The 14,532-nt window shown below is 59.1% G+C and overlaps 1 protein-coding gene across 1 annotated transcript; it reads left to right on the plus strand.

The window, feature by feature from the left end:
* The first annotated feature begins 8,550 nt into the window (after window positions 1–8,550).
* FOXF2 (forkhead box F2) lies at window positions 8,551–14,304 on the plus strand. Its single transcript, XM_070583960.1, has 2 exons — window positions 8,551–10,135; window positions 13,406–14,304. Exons 1-2 carry the CDS (start codon window positions 8,953–8,955, stop codon window positions 13,570–13,572), a joined length of 1,350 nt encoding a protein of 449 aa, XP_070440061.1. The 5' UTR covers window positions 8,551–8,952; the 3' UTR covers window positions 13,573–14,304.
* Window positions 14,305–14,532: the final 228 nt, after the last annotated feature.

Here is a 14,532-nt window from a genome sequence, read left to right on the forward strand (position 1 = left end):
TTGTGTCTTAAACGACAAAGCCCAGTTCCTTCTGACATCGTGTCACAGGGGAAGGCCAATGGGTGACATCTTGGTCACGGGTTGCGAATCTGGCGCCCCTATTGTTCTCATTCTCGCATCCCAAACCTACCCCTACCCGGCCTGTCCCCCTGCTTTGTATCCAGCCCGCCCCCAAAAGGACCCCCAAAGTTCCCTTTTATCCTGCAGACTTTTCCCAGGACAAGTTTTGGGAGCTTCCTAGTTTTCTTTAGTTGAAAAGAATGAGAAACAATAAAAGCCAAAAGTTGCCTTCCTGTCACCGTAGGCCCAGAAGACAAGAAAGCGGTCCTGAAGCCTCTTCAGGGCTGAGAACGCTGAGGTCCAGAGAGAAAAGCGCCTTCCCCAGGACACCTCGCTGCACAAGCAACTGGAACTGGCTTCTCCGGAAGCCGGCGATTTGTTTGTTTTCTGCTGGACCTCAGGAGAGCCCCAGGAGCTCCGGGTGTAACTTACAAAAGAAGACAGCCCCCTGCCCCTTGCTACAGGAACCAAAACAACTGAACTGAATCCTGCATTTCTTCAGCAAGGCCTAAGCAGGTTTGCAACGGAGAGTGCGCGTTCCAATAGAGGGGCATCAAGTATGTGACTAATTTTCTTCTTTACATAATAACCCGGGTGGAGGGGTAGTGTCCTAAGGTGACCCAGCCAAGTACGAAGTAAGCGACAATATTTGAAGGAATTTGTTCATCTAGGGGCCAAATACCGGTTGGTCCAAGGTCAGAAGTGGGGCCAGGGGCGCGGCGGCTGCGGGGACCAGGCCGCGCGGCCGGGGCCCGGGGCAGTGGAGGGGAGGCGCGGGACGAACGCGCCCGGCAGCCGCGGGGACCGCGATTCCCGGGAGCCTGGCGCCACCCAGCGGAAGCGAGAAGAACGCCCGCCTCTTCCGCGCTGGCGCCCAAAGGAAAGGGGTGGAGCAGCCCGCAGTGCCCAAACCCCGGCTCTCGGAGCGAGGGAGGGGACGCTCATTTGACCACGCCAAAACCCATACCCGGCTTTCCCAGTTCACCCCTCTGTACCAACAAGGACACCATGAGCAGATCCCGAAAGCACGTCGGCCAGGCCGTGACTCCTTTCCCCCTGAGCCCCCAGAGGAAAAGCGCGCTCTCCCGAAATGCAGGCTACCCCACCGAGGAGCGTTTGATGTTGACCGTTCGATGCAGAGAGGAGCGCGCGATGCAGGCGCAGGGGAGAGTCAGAGTGGAGGGTGGGGAGAGGGCGAGGAGTGCCGCGTAAATCTTGTGGAGGGATTTTTGGCCTGAGTCCCTGTTTCCAAAAGGTTGCGGGATGGCTTTGACGTTGATTATATAGCTGTTCTCTTTTCAAGTGCGCGCCCCTCCCCACCGCAGCCGGTCTGGGTGTGCGAGGATTGTGTTTGAAAGGGAGGAAGCATTCTTGAAGTGGTGGGTGATGGATTGTCTAAACCCTTCTGGGACATTTTGGGTAGGGGTTTTCGAGGCAGCTCATCAATAAAGACCCCCTTGGAGAGAGGCGGAGTGGCTGAAAAACAGCCCCCCCGCCCCCCCCCCCCCCCCCCGCCCGCACGCTGCCCTGAGGCCCCAAGCCTGGAAAGGAACTCTCGAGGCCAAGGAGGGGGCGGGGGAGACGGAGTGAGAGGAAGGCGAGGGGGCAAGTGGAGACTACTCCTCGCCTGGACTCGTCCGTCCGCCTCGGGAGCCTTTCGGGCTGCTCCGCGTGGGGATGGGGGACAGCAGGAACGCTGGTCGGCTCCCGACACCAGGGTGTCAGGGGAGCGGGAAGGGATGTACCAGAGGCAACTGCAGGCTGCCATGCTGCGCTAGAAGCATTGTGCTTTCACTCCCTGACGCTCCTACTCCAGCTCCTCAGCCACCCTTGCTGTATGGGGTTTCCTTTAGTGTAGATGTCTCCCAAACTGAAGGAGGGAGGTGGGGAGGGGCCGTAAGGACGACCCGGCTCAAACCATCCCGAAGCTTTGAGGGCTCAGAGCCCCTAGGGCCCAAGGGCGAACAGGCTGCAGCCTCTGTAGCAAAGCCTTCTTCCTTCTGCCCGAGCAGCAGCCTTCAGAGATGCCCAATTCGGGGTCCTCTCGGCCCCAAACATGGACTCTTCTGGCCCCGTCTCTAGGAGAAGGCCGCCCTGAGGTTGGGAACCCCGATGGGGAGCCGGGAGGCCACATGATCCTTGGGAAGACTCGAAACCTCGGAGGCAAGGCCGGCCTGAAGGGGCAGCTTTGGGGTCTCATCTAAGATGCGCAGCTCCAGCTTTCCCTGAGAGCCGCTGTCTCTGGTGCCTTCCCGGCCCCCTCCTGCCGGTTCGCACCAGTGAACACTCCCTTCCTCTCGTGCTCGCCTCGCGGGCCTTTTGCCCCCTACGGCCCCGGGGTTCCACCGAGGAGCTGTCTTCCTCCCTCCCGGGACCGTGGGTCAGACCGCATCCCGGAACGGGGACCGACCGCCGGGCTGGGCGGGGGGGACAGGTAGGGGAGTCATAGGGGGCAGGTCGGAGGCAGGGCTCCCGAACCACAGCTCCTCCGAGGCGGCGTCTGGGCGCCCCGAGGTCCCAAGCCGGGCTCTGGGCGCCGAACACGTTTTATTTATCCCCGCAGAGGATGCTGGAGGACAAAAGAAATATTTGGACGTCAGAGCTGATTTATATTTTTGGAAAAGCTACGTTTCCTTTTCTGAAGAGAAGCGAGCGCGCCCCATATCCTGCGCCCAGCAGGAGGACAGGGGGCGTTTTGATACTCCAGGAAGTGCATCTACCGCGGCGCGGCGCGCAGGGCCCGGCGCCCCGCCGAGTTCGCTGCCCTGGGAGATATTTATTTATTTGGAACGAGGGGAGGGCAGGGGGAGAGGAGGCGAGCCAGACAAGAGAAGAAAAATGGACCCGCTCGGGTTGGGACCTCCAGGGCGCCTCCCCGCCCGCGGACCCGCATAGGGCCGGTCTCGCCTCTCCGTCGGGGGGCGTCTCAGGCAGGGCCTTGCGACCTCCGAGCGCGTTTGCCTGATGCATTCTGCAGCCCTCGCGCGCCCTTCCTCGTTCTGTGCCTGGGGCTAACCCCTCCAGGCCCCGAGGGCGCCTCCCGGGTGGGCCTGGTCGCCCGTGAGCGCAAGGCCCAGACATCATCCGCCTTATCCGGGGGAGGCAGGCAGAAGCAGTGCACGCGAGACCTCCCAAGGCGTGGGCCGCAGCCACCCGGAGCCAGAGGAATAGCAGGATGGGCACAGGGGAAAGGACGCAAAGTTCAAGGCGTCCTAGGGCCCCCTCAGAAGACACAGCCTGCTCCCACCGGTTTCCGTCTCCCAGCAGCACTGGTGGACGCAAAATTAACGTGCTGAGGCGCCAGCACCTGCGCTTGCTTCCATCTTTTTCTCCGGGAACTAGGAATGTGCAGTACAGGTTTCCCTAATTTTCCTTGGCCACTAGGAGCCCACTCATTCCTGCCCCCTTGGGAGACGCATAGACTGTCTCTGTTACAACACTGTCCCTTTTCTCTCCTCGCAGGCATCAGAGCTGCCTTTTAGAGGAATGGCCAGTCTCTGCCATGGAAAACAACTTCTAGAGCCCCGGGCCTCTCCACCCATAAACGCAGCAGGCTGTGGGCGACGTCTAAGGCCGATCCACCGCGGAGCCCGCACGGTGCCCGCGTGATGCCCCGCCAGGTACGGTTGCGCGCGCACCCGGGTCACAGCCTGTGGGCAGATAGGCTGGCTCCGGGGAGCACCCCAAAGTTACGTCTTCCAACCGAAGGGATCCGGGGCCTCGAAATCTGGGCAGTGCAAAGATAGGAAGAAGCAGGCGCGGTGTCCACTTGGGGCTCTGGTAGTTTGGACTCCTTTGTCGTCCCTCCCTCAGCGCCTCAAACTAGGCCAAGTGGGTGCTTGAGTCATGCGCCTTCCCCGGCCCAGGATATTTGGGGGCTATCGGCAGATCTCTCAGGAAGATGGCTATAAAAAGAGCCTGCCCGGGACACAGGCCTTTGGAGAGCGGAAGAATCTATCCAAATAAACATTCAGCATTGAGTGGCTGGTGTTCAAACCCGGAGGTCTGGGGGTTTCTGGGCCGAGGAAGGAGAGCAGACACCCAGAAGGTGTAAAATTCCCACTGTTACCCCTCGTCGCCAAGCTCCCCTCTCCAACCTAGCCTCGGCGCCTCCTGGCTGGATTTTCTACTGTAAATTAAAGGGTCTCTGTGGCGTGCAGGCTAGTGGTCCTCCACGGTTTCCTCCAACACAGCGACACGCCCCAGGCCTCAGCACAGAGTTCCCACCGTCCCCATCCAGAAGGGCCTCGCGGGAGCTGGAGATTCCTCCACATGTCTTTAACTCCGCACCAAACGCACGGGGAACACAGCGGTCAGTTTCAGGCTGAGCTGGGAAGACGCTTTGCTCCGCCGCGCTGGCGGAAGGAAGGGAGGGGCGAGCAGAGCGAGAAGGGCCTGGAGGGGGAGAGGTCTTAGATGGCCGTAAACAGTGTCTGTACGGATGCGCCTCTCCGGTGGGTAGCTGGTTTAGTCTAAGCCATTTCATGTAAAACCCACGAATCAGGGGAAGCACGCTAAGAACATAAAATTTAAACCACAATAATGAAAAGATTTCCTAGAATAAAACGCCGATTACAGAACAAAATAGGAGAAACCCAAGCTCCCGAAGTTTACATTCCCCTGCGCTGGAGCAGGGGCGGGTCCTTGGGGTTTGGAGCGGGGAAGGAACCCGCAGCCCCGACGGAGACAGGCAACCAAAGGGACAGAGCGCCTGACGGAGAGAGGACCGGCCATCCCGAGGCTGTGTTCTTACGGCTAACAAGGAGCGCCTGAGCTGGTCTCCTCATTTTAACGAACCATACTCTTCCTACCCGTAAGAAAAAATAAATCACTTTTGTTGTTTATAAGGTAGTGAAAGCCAGTCAGTCGGAAAGAACTCACCACGTCCGAGAGGGGGGAGTGTCCCAAAGAAGGCTACCTACGTTTCAGACAAACATAACTTTCCTTTTAGACCCTATCTGCTAAACAGAGATTTAGGTCTTCTTGCTGGGGATGAAGAATGGGACATGATTTGGCATCACATACATTCTTACGCAGGAGACTTATATGAATCAGAGATTAAGACAAAGTTCAGAGAGGCTTGGCTGCAGTGTAGTGGAAACAGCGCTGAAGTGGGAACCCAGGCCTGTAGGACAGGCCAGAGTCATCACTTGCCCAGGTGTGACTTGTGGCAGGTCACCTGGTCTTTCCAAGCCTCAGTTTCCTTCCCTCTAAAGGGGGTTAAGGGTACCTAGGCCAGATGGCAGCTGGCGATGTGCTGGGAGTGGAAAAGCTTGTGCCTGTGAAGTCGACCGTGAACAAATACAGGCGGGCTCTGCCCCAGGAGCAGTTTCCATAAGCAGAAGTGGGGTCTCCAAGAAAGAGCTCTGGAGAAGAGCCCCTCCCGGCTCACATAGCTGAGAAGGTCGCCAACCTCCGCATCTCTCTGGAGCAGAGGGCAGTATTTAGGCCCCAGAGAGAGAGCGCAAGGCTCCAGGAGTGCAGGGCTGCTCCTGGCTGGGGCTCCATCTACTCTGCGGGCCCAGCTGCCTCTCCAGGACCTGTCTAGGCTGCTGCAACATTCACCACACTCCAGGGGTATTTTCGCAAGTTTAGAGAGTTCAGGTAAAATGGACACCGTTGTCACCTGGCTGGGGAAGTGAGCCTTTAAAAAATGCCTGATAACTTAACCAACTGAATTGGTAGAAACTAAAAATGTGTACAGTAGGGGTTCCTTAAATGAGTATCTGTGGGATCTCTTAAATCCCAGGCAAAATGGCAGTATTTTTTTCTGCAGGTAGGCTCCATTGCTTCCACCACATTCTCAAAAGACCCATGACCCCCAAACTTGGAACTCCTGGTATCCAGGGTTATCACTAGTCCTGCCCAGACGTCACAGGTTGGTGCTTTTTATTCTTCAGTCTCTGGGTCCTAAAACGTTGTAGGGCCTGAGAGCCAAGGGACGTAAAATTCCCTGGTGCAGAAAAGCAGAGAGGGTCCAGGGACAGGGATATTGACTTGTGGAATTGTCCCCAAATCGACTGCCCGCCACCTCCCTCTGTAAATGAGATGATTGCCTTCCTTCTCCCCGTGCTGCTCAGCTGGGCCCATTGCTTTCCCACTGCACACACGCGCACACACACACACATGCACACACACATGCGCGCACGCGCACACACACACACACCGATGGCTGTGTCGCTGGAGCTCCTTTTGGATTCTATCTGTCCTCCTAACTTCAGTTTCTATGTTATTTAACTATCTTTCAGACACTTAGGGCATTGATTTAGTGAATACTTGATATTTACTTCTATATTTGATTACTTAAATTACTCCATGTAAAATGACAAAAGGGAGTAAGAGAAAAAAATATCATGAAAAATATGGGGACCCATGCCCCAAAAATGCTCACCAGTCACTTGGAGAGAAATTCTTAGAAGTGGAAACAACTGCAGCCCCCACCCCGCTCAATCAAACACCCCGTCCGGAAAAGAGCGACTTGTTTCTTTTTTCTGCTGGAAATGAGCGGTAAACTGAGTTCATTTTGGCAGTGTTTTCTTAGCTGACTCTCGGCTACAATCAAGCCATTTTCGGACACATTCCCATGTAGGTACCAGGGGTGCTCTGGAGGAAGCTGTCGACGCCTGTTCAGCTAATTTAGGTTTTCTTTGTCTAATTACTGTGGAGCTTAGGGAAAAGGAGCCCGGCTCAGGGCAGTAAACTGACACTCGGTCTCTGTGTGTGGTATCCAGGCAGGGCTTGATGGAAAAAGCCTGCTTCCACTCAACTTCAGGTCACTGTCTGGGGCCTGCCCCAGCCCAACCCCCAGCCTCGCCCTCCCCCTCCCCCCTCCCCCCTCCCCCCTCCCCCCTCTGTTTCCACAGCCCCACCAGCACACTCAGCCAGGAGCAGTCCCAGAGCTCCAGGGGCACACAGACATAGTGCCAGCCCCAAGGGCCTCCCTCAGTTCTGTCCCACCCCAGGCTCTTTGCTGCCTGCCTTTCTCTGGATCCCTGCACACTCGTCTGTTCTCTCACCCCCCCTTCCATCTCCCCAGGCTTCCAAGCAGACAGGCTTGCACCTTGGTCCTTTCAGAGCAGACGCAGAGGTGCACTCAGCTCTGCCTCCCATTTGGTGCGCTGGTCTGCAGCACCTCCCCGCTAGGCGACCTCCATCAGCCCTGTGTGGCCGCTGGCTCCGGGGGCCTCCTGCTCTCCTCCTCCCACTTCCAGCCCCTGTCTCTGGTCAGACTACATTTCCTTGCACGTGTAATCCAATAACTAACTGTCGGGTCTTGTTGGAAGTGATTCCTCCCGAGGGCACATCCTCTCTCCTAGCCTCTTATGTAGAGCGAAATTAGCCACAGTGGGGTTGGACGTTCTCCCACAGAAGGTAGCTTTGAGATGGTATGGTTTCTTTGCTGGGCAACCTTGAGACTGAGGATGTGAACTAGTGGCAGTGACACATGCCTTCAGGACTGAACATGAACACAGCTGTGTCACTTATCTTGCTCAGCATGGGCCTTCCCTTTGCATTTTTTACAAAACATCCAGTAGAAAACAGAAAGGAAGTGGAAACAAATGCAAACATGAGTCCTCTTCGACCAGGTTCCCAGAATCTCTAAAACTTGGTTTAGTTTTCTCTATCTAAACCCCTCTGCTCAGAGTTCTGAAAATGCCCATGATGGCCCTGGGCCGCACCCCTGAGGCGCTCGGGCGCCAGGCTTCTCGCCCTCTTCTAACAGTTGTCCCGGAGCGTGCAGCCCTAGTCGGAAAGAGAGAGGATTGGCACGTTACCTTTGGGCGTCTGGCACCCTGGCGTGTGGCTGAGGGCTGCAATGTCTAAATGAAGTTGACAGATGGTCAGTGTGGGCACCGGGGAAGGCAGCTAAGGAGGCTCCTGGCGGCACACCAGCGGCAGGACCACTTGGCCCAGGATGGGCCAGGAGGAGGAAGAGGAGGAGGAGGAAGAAGAAGAGAAGGGAGAGGAGGAAAAAGAGGGGGAGATGGGGGAAGGGGAAAGAGAGGGGGAAGGGGTAGGACGAAGAGGGAGGGGGAAGGGAGGAGAAGAGTGGGGAGGAAGAGGAGGAGAAGGGGTGGGTCTGCCCTGCGGGGGGGCGGCTGGTTTCTGGGATGGGAGGCAAGGGTGCTGTAAGGAGCAAAGAGAAAGGAAATTCCATGAAATCAAAGGTGGTCGAGTCTTGCTGAGGGTGGGGCTCCTCCTAGCAAAATATCAGTCAGTCTGTGATCCCTGGATTGGAAAGAGAGTGGGTACGGGAGAGGGAAAGAGGCCGAGGGAGGAATTAAAAGACCTAGGCGACCCCGCAGAGCGAGGAACGAGATAAGAGCGGGAGCCGGCCGCCAGGTTGGGAGGGGAGGAGGCAGCGCCGCGGCGGAGCGCCCTCCCCAAGGCGGCGCGGCGCGAAGAGGGGGCAGGGCGGGGTGGGGGAGGAGGGAGCGAGCTGAGGAGGGGGAGGGAGAGGGGGAGGGAGGGAGCGCGGCCGCGGGGAGGGCGCGGGAGGGAGGAAGTCTGGGAGACAGAGCGAGGAGCGCTCCTGAAGGGAGACGTCGGGCTCGTCCCCCGGGTCCCGGCCGCGGTCCCAGCTCGCGGGCGCAGCTGCCCGGCCCCGGCCGCTTCGGCTCCGCGGCCCAGGGGCCATTGCGCAAGGCAGGAGCCCGAGGCTCGGGGGAGGGATGCGCCGGGCGTTGCCTCCGGTCCGCCGCCGCCGCCGCCGCCAGAAGCCCCAGCGGAGCTGAGGGGGGCGACGCCGAAGCGCTGGCTCGGAGCGGCCACGGCTGCAGCCCGGGCGGCGGACTAGGGCGCTCGCCGGGCTTCTGGGCCGACCCCGTTCCGGCGCCTCCGCTCCCGGCCCCAGGCCCGCCCCCGAGGCCCGGCGTCGCTCCCGGGTCCCAGATGACCACCGAGGGCGGGCCGCCGCCGCCCCCGCCGCGCCCGCCGCCGGCCCCGCTCCGCCGCGCGTGCAGCCCGGCCGCCGGCGCGCTCCAGGCCGCCTTGATGAGCCCGCCGCCCGCCGCCGCCGCCCTGGAGACCACCTCGTCGTCGTCGTCGTCGTCGTCCTCCGCCTCCTGCGCCTCCTCCTCCTCCTCCTCCTCCAACTCGGCCAGCGCCTCCGCGGCTGCCTGCAAGAGCGCGGGCGGCGGCGGCGCGGGCGCCGGGAGCGGGGGCGCCAAGAAGGCGAGCTCGGGGCTGCGGCGGCCCGAGAAGCCGCCCTACTCGTACATCGCGCTCATCGTCATGGCCATCCAGAGCTCGCCCAGCAAACGCCTGACGCTCAGCGAGATCTACCAGTTCCTGCAGGCGCGCTTCCCCTTCTTCCGCGGCGCCTACCAGGGCTGGAAGAACTCCGTGCGCCACAACCTCTCGCTCAACGAGTGCTTCATCAAGCTGCCCAAGGGCCTCGGACGGCCAGGCAAGGGCCACTACTGGACCATCGACCCAGCCAGTGAGTTCATGTTCGAAGAGGGCTCGTTCCGCCGCCGGCCGCGCGGCTTCAGGCGGAAGTGCCAGGCGCTCAAGCCCATGTACCACCGCGTGGTGAGCGGCTTGGGCTTCGGGGCCTCGTTGCTGCCCCAGGGCTTCGACTTCCAGGCGCCCCCGTCGGCGCCGCTCGGCTGCCACGGGCAGGGCGGCTACGGCGGCCTCGACATGATGCCCGCGAGCTACGACGCCGGCGCAGGCGCCCCGGGCCACGCGCACCCGCACCACCACCACCACCACCACGTCCCGCACATGTCGCCCAACCCGGGCTCCACCTACATGGCCAGCTGCCCCGTACCTGCCGGGCCGGGGGGCGTCGGTGCTGGGGGCGGTGGCGGGGGCGGGGACTATGGTCCGGACAGCAGCAGCAGCCCTGTGCCCTCGTCCCCGGCCATGGCGAGCGCCATCGAATGCCACTCACCCTACACGAGCCCCGCGGCTCACTGGAGCTCGCCCGGCGCCTCGCCTTACCTCAAGCAGCCGCCCGCCCTCACGCCAAGCAGCAACCCCGCGGCCTCGGCCGGCCTGCACTCCGGCATGTCCTCCTACTCGCTGGAGCAAAGCTACCTGCACCAGAACGCCCGCGAGGACCTCCCAGGTAATGGAGCGCGCCGGTGCGGGACCGCTGGGGACGGGGTGGGGGGCTCCAGGCCTCTGGGCTCCGTGGCTACTGCCACTTCCACCGAGTTGCTGCAGCCTGGGGGCCTGAGGGCACCGGGAGGAGCGGGTGCTGGAGGGAGCTGGCACCTTATTCATGGGGCTAGAGGACTGGGGTCATACTGCCCTCCCCCACATCCTTGGCCCAGAGCTGGGCCTCCAGAATTCGCACTGCTGGGAGGATGATGCAAAGTCACCAGCCTTCTTAGGGTCTCTGGGTGTCTCTATAGATTGCAGATCTCAAGTCTCAGGCCTGACATAGCATGGCCTCTAGGAACCTTGGCCCTGAGCTGGTTCCTTCTGTCTTTTTTTTTTTTTTTTCTAGTTTGTTTTGCTGTACTTTCCTCTAAAAGTAAATGTCAGAAAGGGGGATGCTCTGTATGCTGAGTGTGGATGGGGAGGGGCCGCAACCAGGCAATTGTTGAGAGGAGGGGAAATGAGGGAGGAGCAGAGTGGGGTCCCAGGGTCTTTCACAGGAGTGACATGTTGCCAGCGGGGAGGGGCGCCAGGCTGTTGAGGAGTTCCCTACTCCCCCCACAGAGGACCCACGTTGATGACACATGAGTCTATACTAGGCCAGCAGATTTGAGGCCCACGTTGTGACTCTCCTGAGAAATGCCTGTCCCTTGGATGCAGCTTGTAGTGTTACTGGTGTAAATTGTGTTTATCTGAGATTATGAAAATTTATTGACTTGCCAGGGGCAGTGAGAGGTGGGAGGGGACAGATGGGGTGGAGGAAGACGTTCGAATATTTAGCCAGGTTTATCGGATAGTGAGATAAACTCTCTTCCATTGACCCCTCCGAGGACCACAGGCGGCAGATTAAAACTGGGCTGGTCCGCCCGTCAAAGGATGCTTAGTTCCCACTTACCTTCCGCCCGATTAGAAAATGGTTCGCAGAATGATGCATACATTATCTGCTCCGGACTCGGTGTGCGACGAGAGCATCAAGGGAGACGGGAAGCCTAGAAATGGGCAAAAGATGTTGGTTCCCTGGACGGTGAAGTTTCCCAAATAGGCCTTTTAAATGCGGGTCTCAGAGGTTAACTAAACAAAGACCGTCTCGGCAGGACCACACCGGAGAGGATTTTAGCCTGACTTAACCCACTGAGAGCAGAGTCTTGTTCAATTTTATGGGAATTTCAACAAGTAACCAATACAGACGACTCTCTCGTCTTATTTTTTTTATCCCCTCGGACTGGCTGTCAATCACCGCCCACCCCAGGCGGCGCCCCCTGCCCCGGGCTTGCCCTCCCGCCCACCCGCTTTCCTGGCGCTCGCCGCGCTGCCTCTCCGGGCAGGTCCTGCTCAACTGGAGCCCAGGCGCCGAGGCTTCGCAGCAGCCGTGAAACAGGTCCCTAAAAGTTTAAAACAAAAAACTCGTGGGAAAGAGACTTCTGATCCTTCCGAGGGGCTGCCCTCGCTCCACGCCACACACCCACACCGGGCTCACGCACAAGTCCCAGAAAGGCGGGGATCCGGAAGCCCGACTCTGTCTTCACGAGAAGAAAAACTGCAGCGGGCAGGCCGGCCGGCGGTGCCCTCCCCGGGAGCCTCGCACCACCTCTGCGCCGAGTCTGGGACCGAAGCCCAAACGGGACACTTTGCACCTTCCTCGCCCTCTGGCTCCCATCCCTCTAGCATATTCTTCTCTAGGCCCTGGTTGGCATGTCTCAGGAGGGCCGGGTGCGCGGCCGCCCTGGGGGTCTGGTTCGGAGTGTGCGCCCCGCCGGGCCGAACGGCCACCTAAGAGCGGAGGGCCGGGCGATGAGTGGGGAGGCCGAGCGGGACCGGGGCCGCGGGCCAAGGAGGCCCCCCAAGCACGCGCGCGCGGGCTGCGCCCTCCCACTCCGATGGGGTGGCCAAAGCTTGTGTGCTCAGGGAGACCCCTGGAGAAGGAGAAGGCTTCTGTGCTCCCTCCAGTCACAGCAAAGTCCCCACGGCGGCCCTGGCCGGGAGAGGTGAGCCTTCGCGCCGGGCCCGGCCTCGGCTCTTTTGAGATCCAGGGACTGGCAGCGCGATGCGCCCGTGTGCAGGGCGCGGGGACCGGCTGCTGCTTTCCGGGGTCCGTGCGGTGCAGAGCTGGCGACAATAGGTGTTATCCGGCAATAAACGTAGGCCGAGTCGCGGGTCACTTAGCAGCCTGGTAGCTCCATAAGCGCTGGGACACGGCCAGGCCGAGGCGACGCGAGCAGGGCATGAGCTCCTCGGGCCGGCGGTGCGGCCTTCACGCGCTGGCAGCCGAATCGGGCCGGCCCGCACCGCGCACGGCTGGCTCCGCAGACTGCAGCGAGCAGGCCGGCCCCGGCCGGCAGAAGCCCGGGTCCCCGCGCGCCCTGCGACCCCGGCCGCCTGCGCCCTGAGCCCGGCGGCGCCGAGAAAGCAGAAGCGAACGTTGGCGCGCGTCGGCCCCGAGCGGCTGGGCCCAGGCCCTCGGCCGAGGAGCGGCCCGGGAGACGGTGCGGCCTTCTCGGTGCTCGCGCCGCTCCCCGGCCGCCGACGCCGCCACGTGCCGGCGCTCTGCCGCTGAGCTCTCCCCGACGGTCCGCTCTGCTCCGGGGCCTAGAGACCCTCGCAACCACGGGGACGCGCCCTCTCCTGCCCGGCCCTTTTTCTCGCGATGGGATTCTTTGAGTCACCCTCTTTTAGCATAGGGAATGTCCCTGCTGTGGGCTGCCACTCGGACCGGGTCACTCGGGAAATAAGGCAGGAGGCTCGAAACAAGAGGTGAGGTCGAGGCGACAGTGTTGTTTCCGGGGCAGGAGCCTTGGCGTCCGCAGCGAGGGCTCTGGCGGCGCTCAGGCCCCGACCTCAGAGCCTGGTCGGGCGGTCCCGATGCCGGCGCTCCGCCCGCGGGTAAGGCGCGCGCCCGGCTTGGCCCGGCCCGGCCCGGGGAGGAGCAGGGGAATTCGGGCGCCCGGGCCAGCCTGCACCGGGCACTGGCTCTGTGTCTGCGAGGGCAGCAAAGCAAAGCAAAACAATGATTCCAGGGTCTTCCTATGATCTACAGGTTGAAGCTTTGAGACACTTCTAGAGCTGGATTTCCTTTACCGCTTTTATAGCAATAGACAAAAAACAATACACCAATCCTTTTTTTAACCTCGAGTCAAAATAAGACACGAGTTAAATTAAAATTTAAAAAATAATATGCCCCATCCTTAGCTGGATGAATTTGTTTCTGAAAGGGCTTTTCTTTTCTTTCTTCTTTCAGTGGGACTGCCTCGATACCAGCATCACTCTACCCCAGTGTGTGACAGAAAAGACTTCGTCCTCAACTTTAATGGCATTTCTTCTTTCCATCCCTCTGCTAGCGGGCCCTATTATCACCACCACCACCACCAGAGTGTCTGTCAGGATATTAAGCCCTGCGTCATGTGAATAGAGGGAGGAGGCCAGCCAAGGCCACTCTCTCCGTGGGGCAGAATGAGCTGAGGTGGACCCAGAGAATGTGCACCCACAGCAGTAAGTAGCACACCAGTCACTTAGCCAGGTGAGCACTGTTCACTGAGACTTGTCTCCGTGGGTAGATGGACGCCCCCTGCAAGGTTAATGCCCCAAATATGTGCAGGCTTCCGGTAAGGGGCCAGAGAACTGGGACCTCCACTTCATGGCTGCAATGGTAAAAAGCTACCACATGAAAAACGTAAACTTGTAACTCTGGGAGCTTCACTGCCTTCAGTAATCAGGGTCGGGAAAACGCAGACTAGTTGTGTGTGTGTGTTTTTCTTTGCCTATGAAAATTTGTGTGCTTTTCAAACAGGCAGTACTAAGCACAGACTTCAAGAAAGGCTCCTCTTGGTGCCCAGCTGAGTAGGAGAGTTCTGTGTGGCCAATACCACGTTTGGATACAGGTGCCAAAGAACATTATTGAGAAAGTATTTAGAAACAATGTGTCTAGTTTAAGAAAGTGGTTTTCAGTATTGTGACAATACAACGTTTTCTACAAGGTTGTTTTCTACCACCATATTTTAAAGATATTGTTATGATTTTCGTGTATACTCACACTTTGCTTGTATTTTAAAAGGAGAATATATTTGCACTTATGTATACTTTTACAGTTTGCCAACCTATTTTGATGTAAAATTTTTTCAATAAAATGTATATAACAAATAGTTGTTTAAGGATCTGTTTCCTCTGCGGGCATCCCACGATGGCCGGCTTCTCTTCTCCACCAGCCAGCAATGCAACTCTACACTGGCTTTTTTTTTCCAAGTTATATAATTGACGTGGTGTGGGGTCTATGCCTTGAGTAACACAGGCCAGATTCTGATTGTGGGTCTTCTCAGGAGAGAAAGAGAAGAAGGAACGCTTTCTGTTATTTCTTTCTTTCACCCTAGC

Source organism: Equus przewalskii, chromosome 19 (assembly GCF_037783145.1).
Source record: "Equus przewalskii isolate Varuska chromosome 19, EquPr2, whole genome shotgun sequence".
Classification (NCBI taxonomy): domain Eukaryota; kingdom Metazoa; phylum Chordata; class Mammalia; order Perissodactyla; family Equidae; genus Equus; species Equus przewalskii.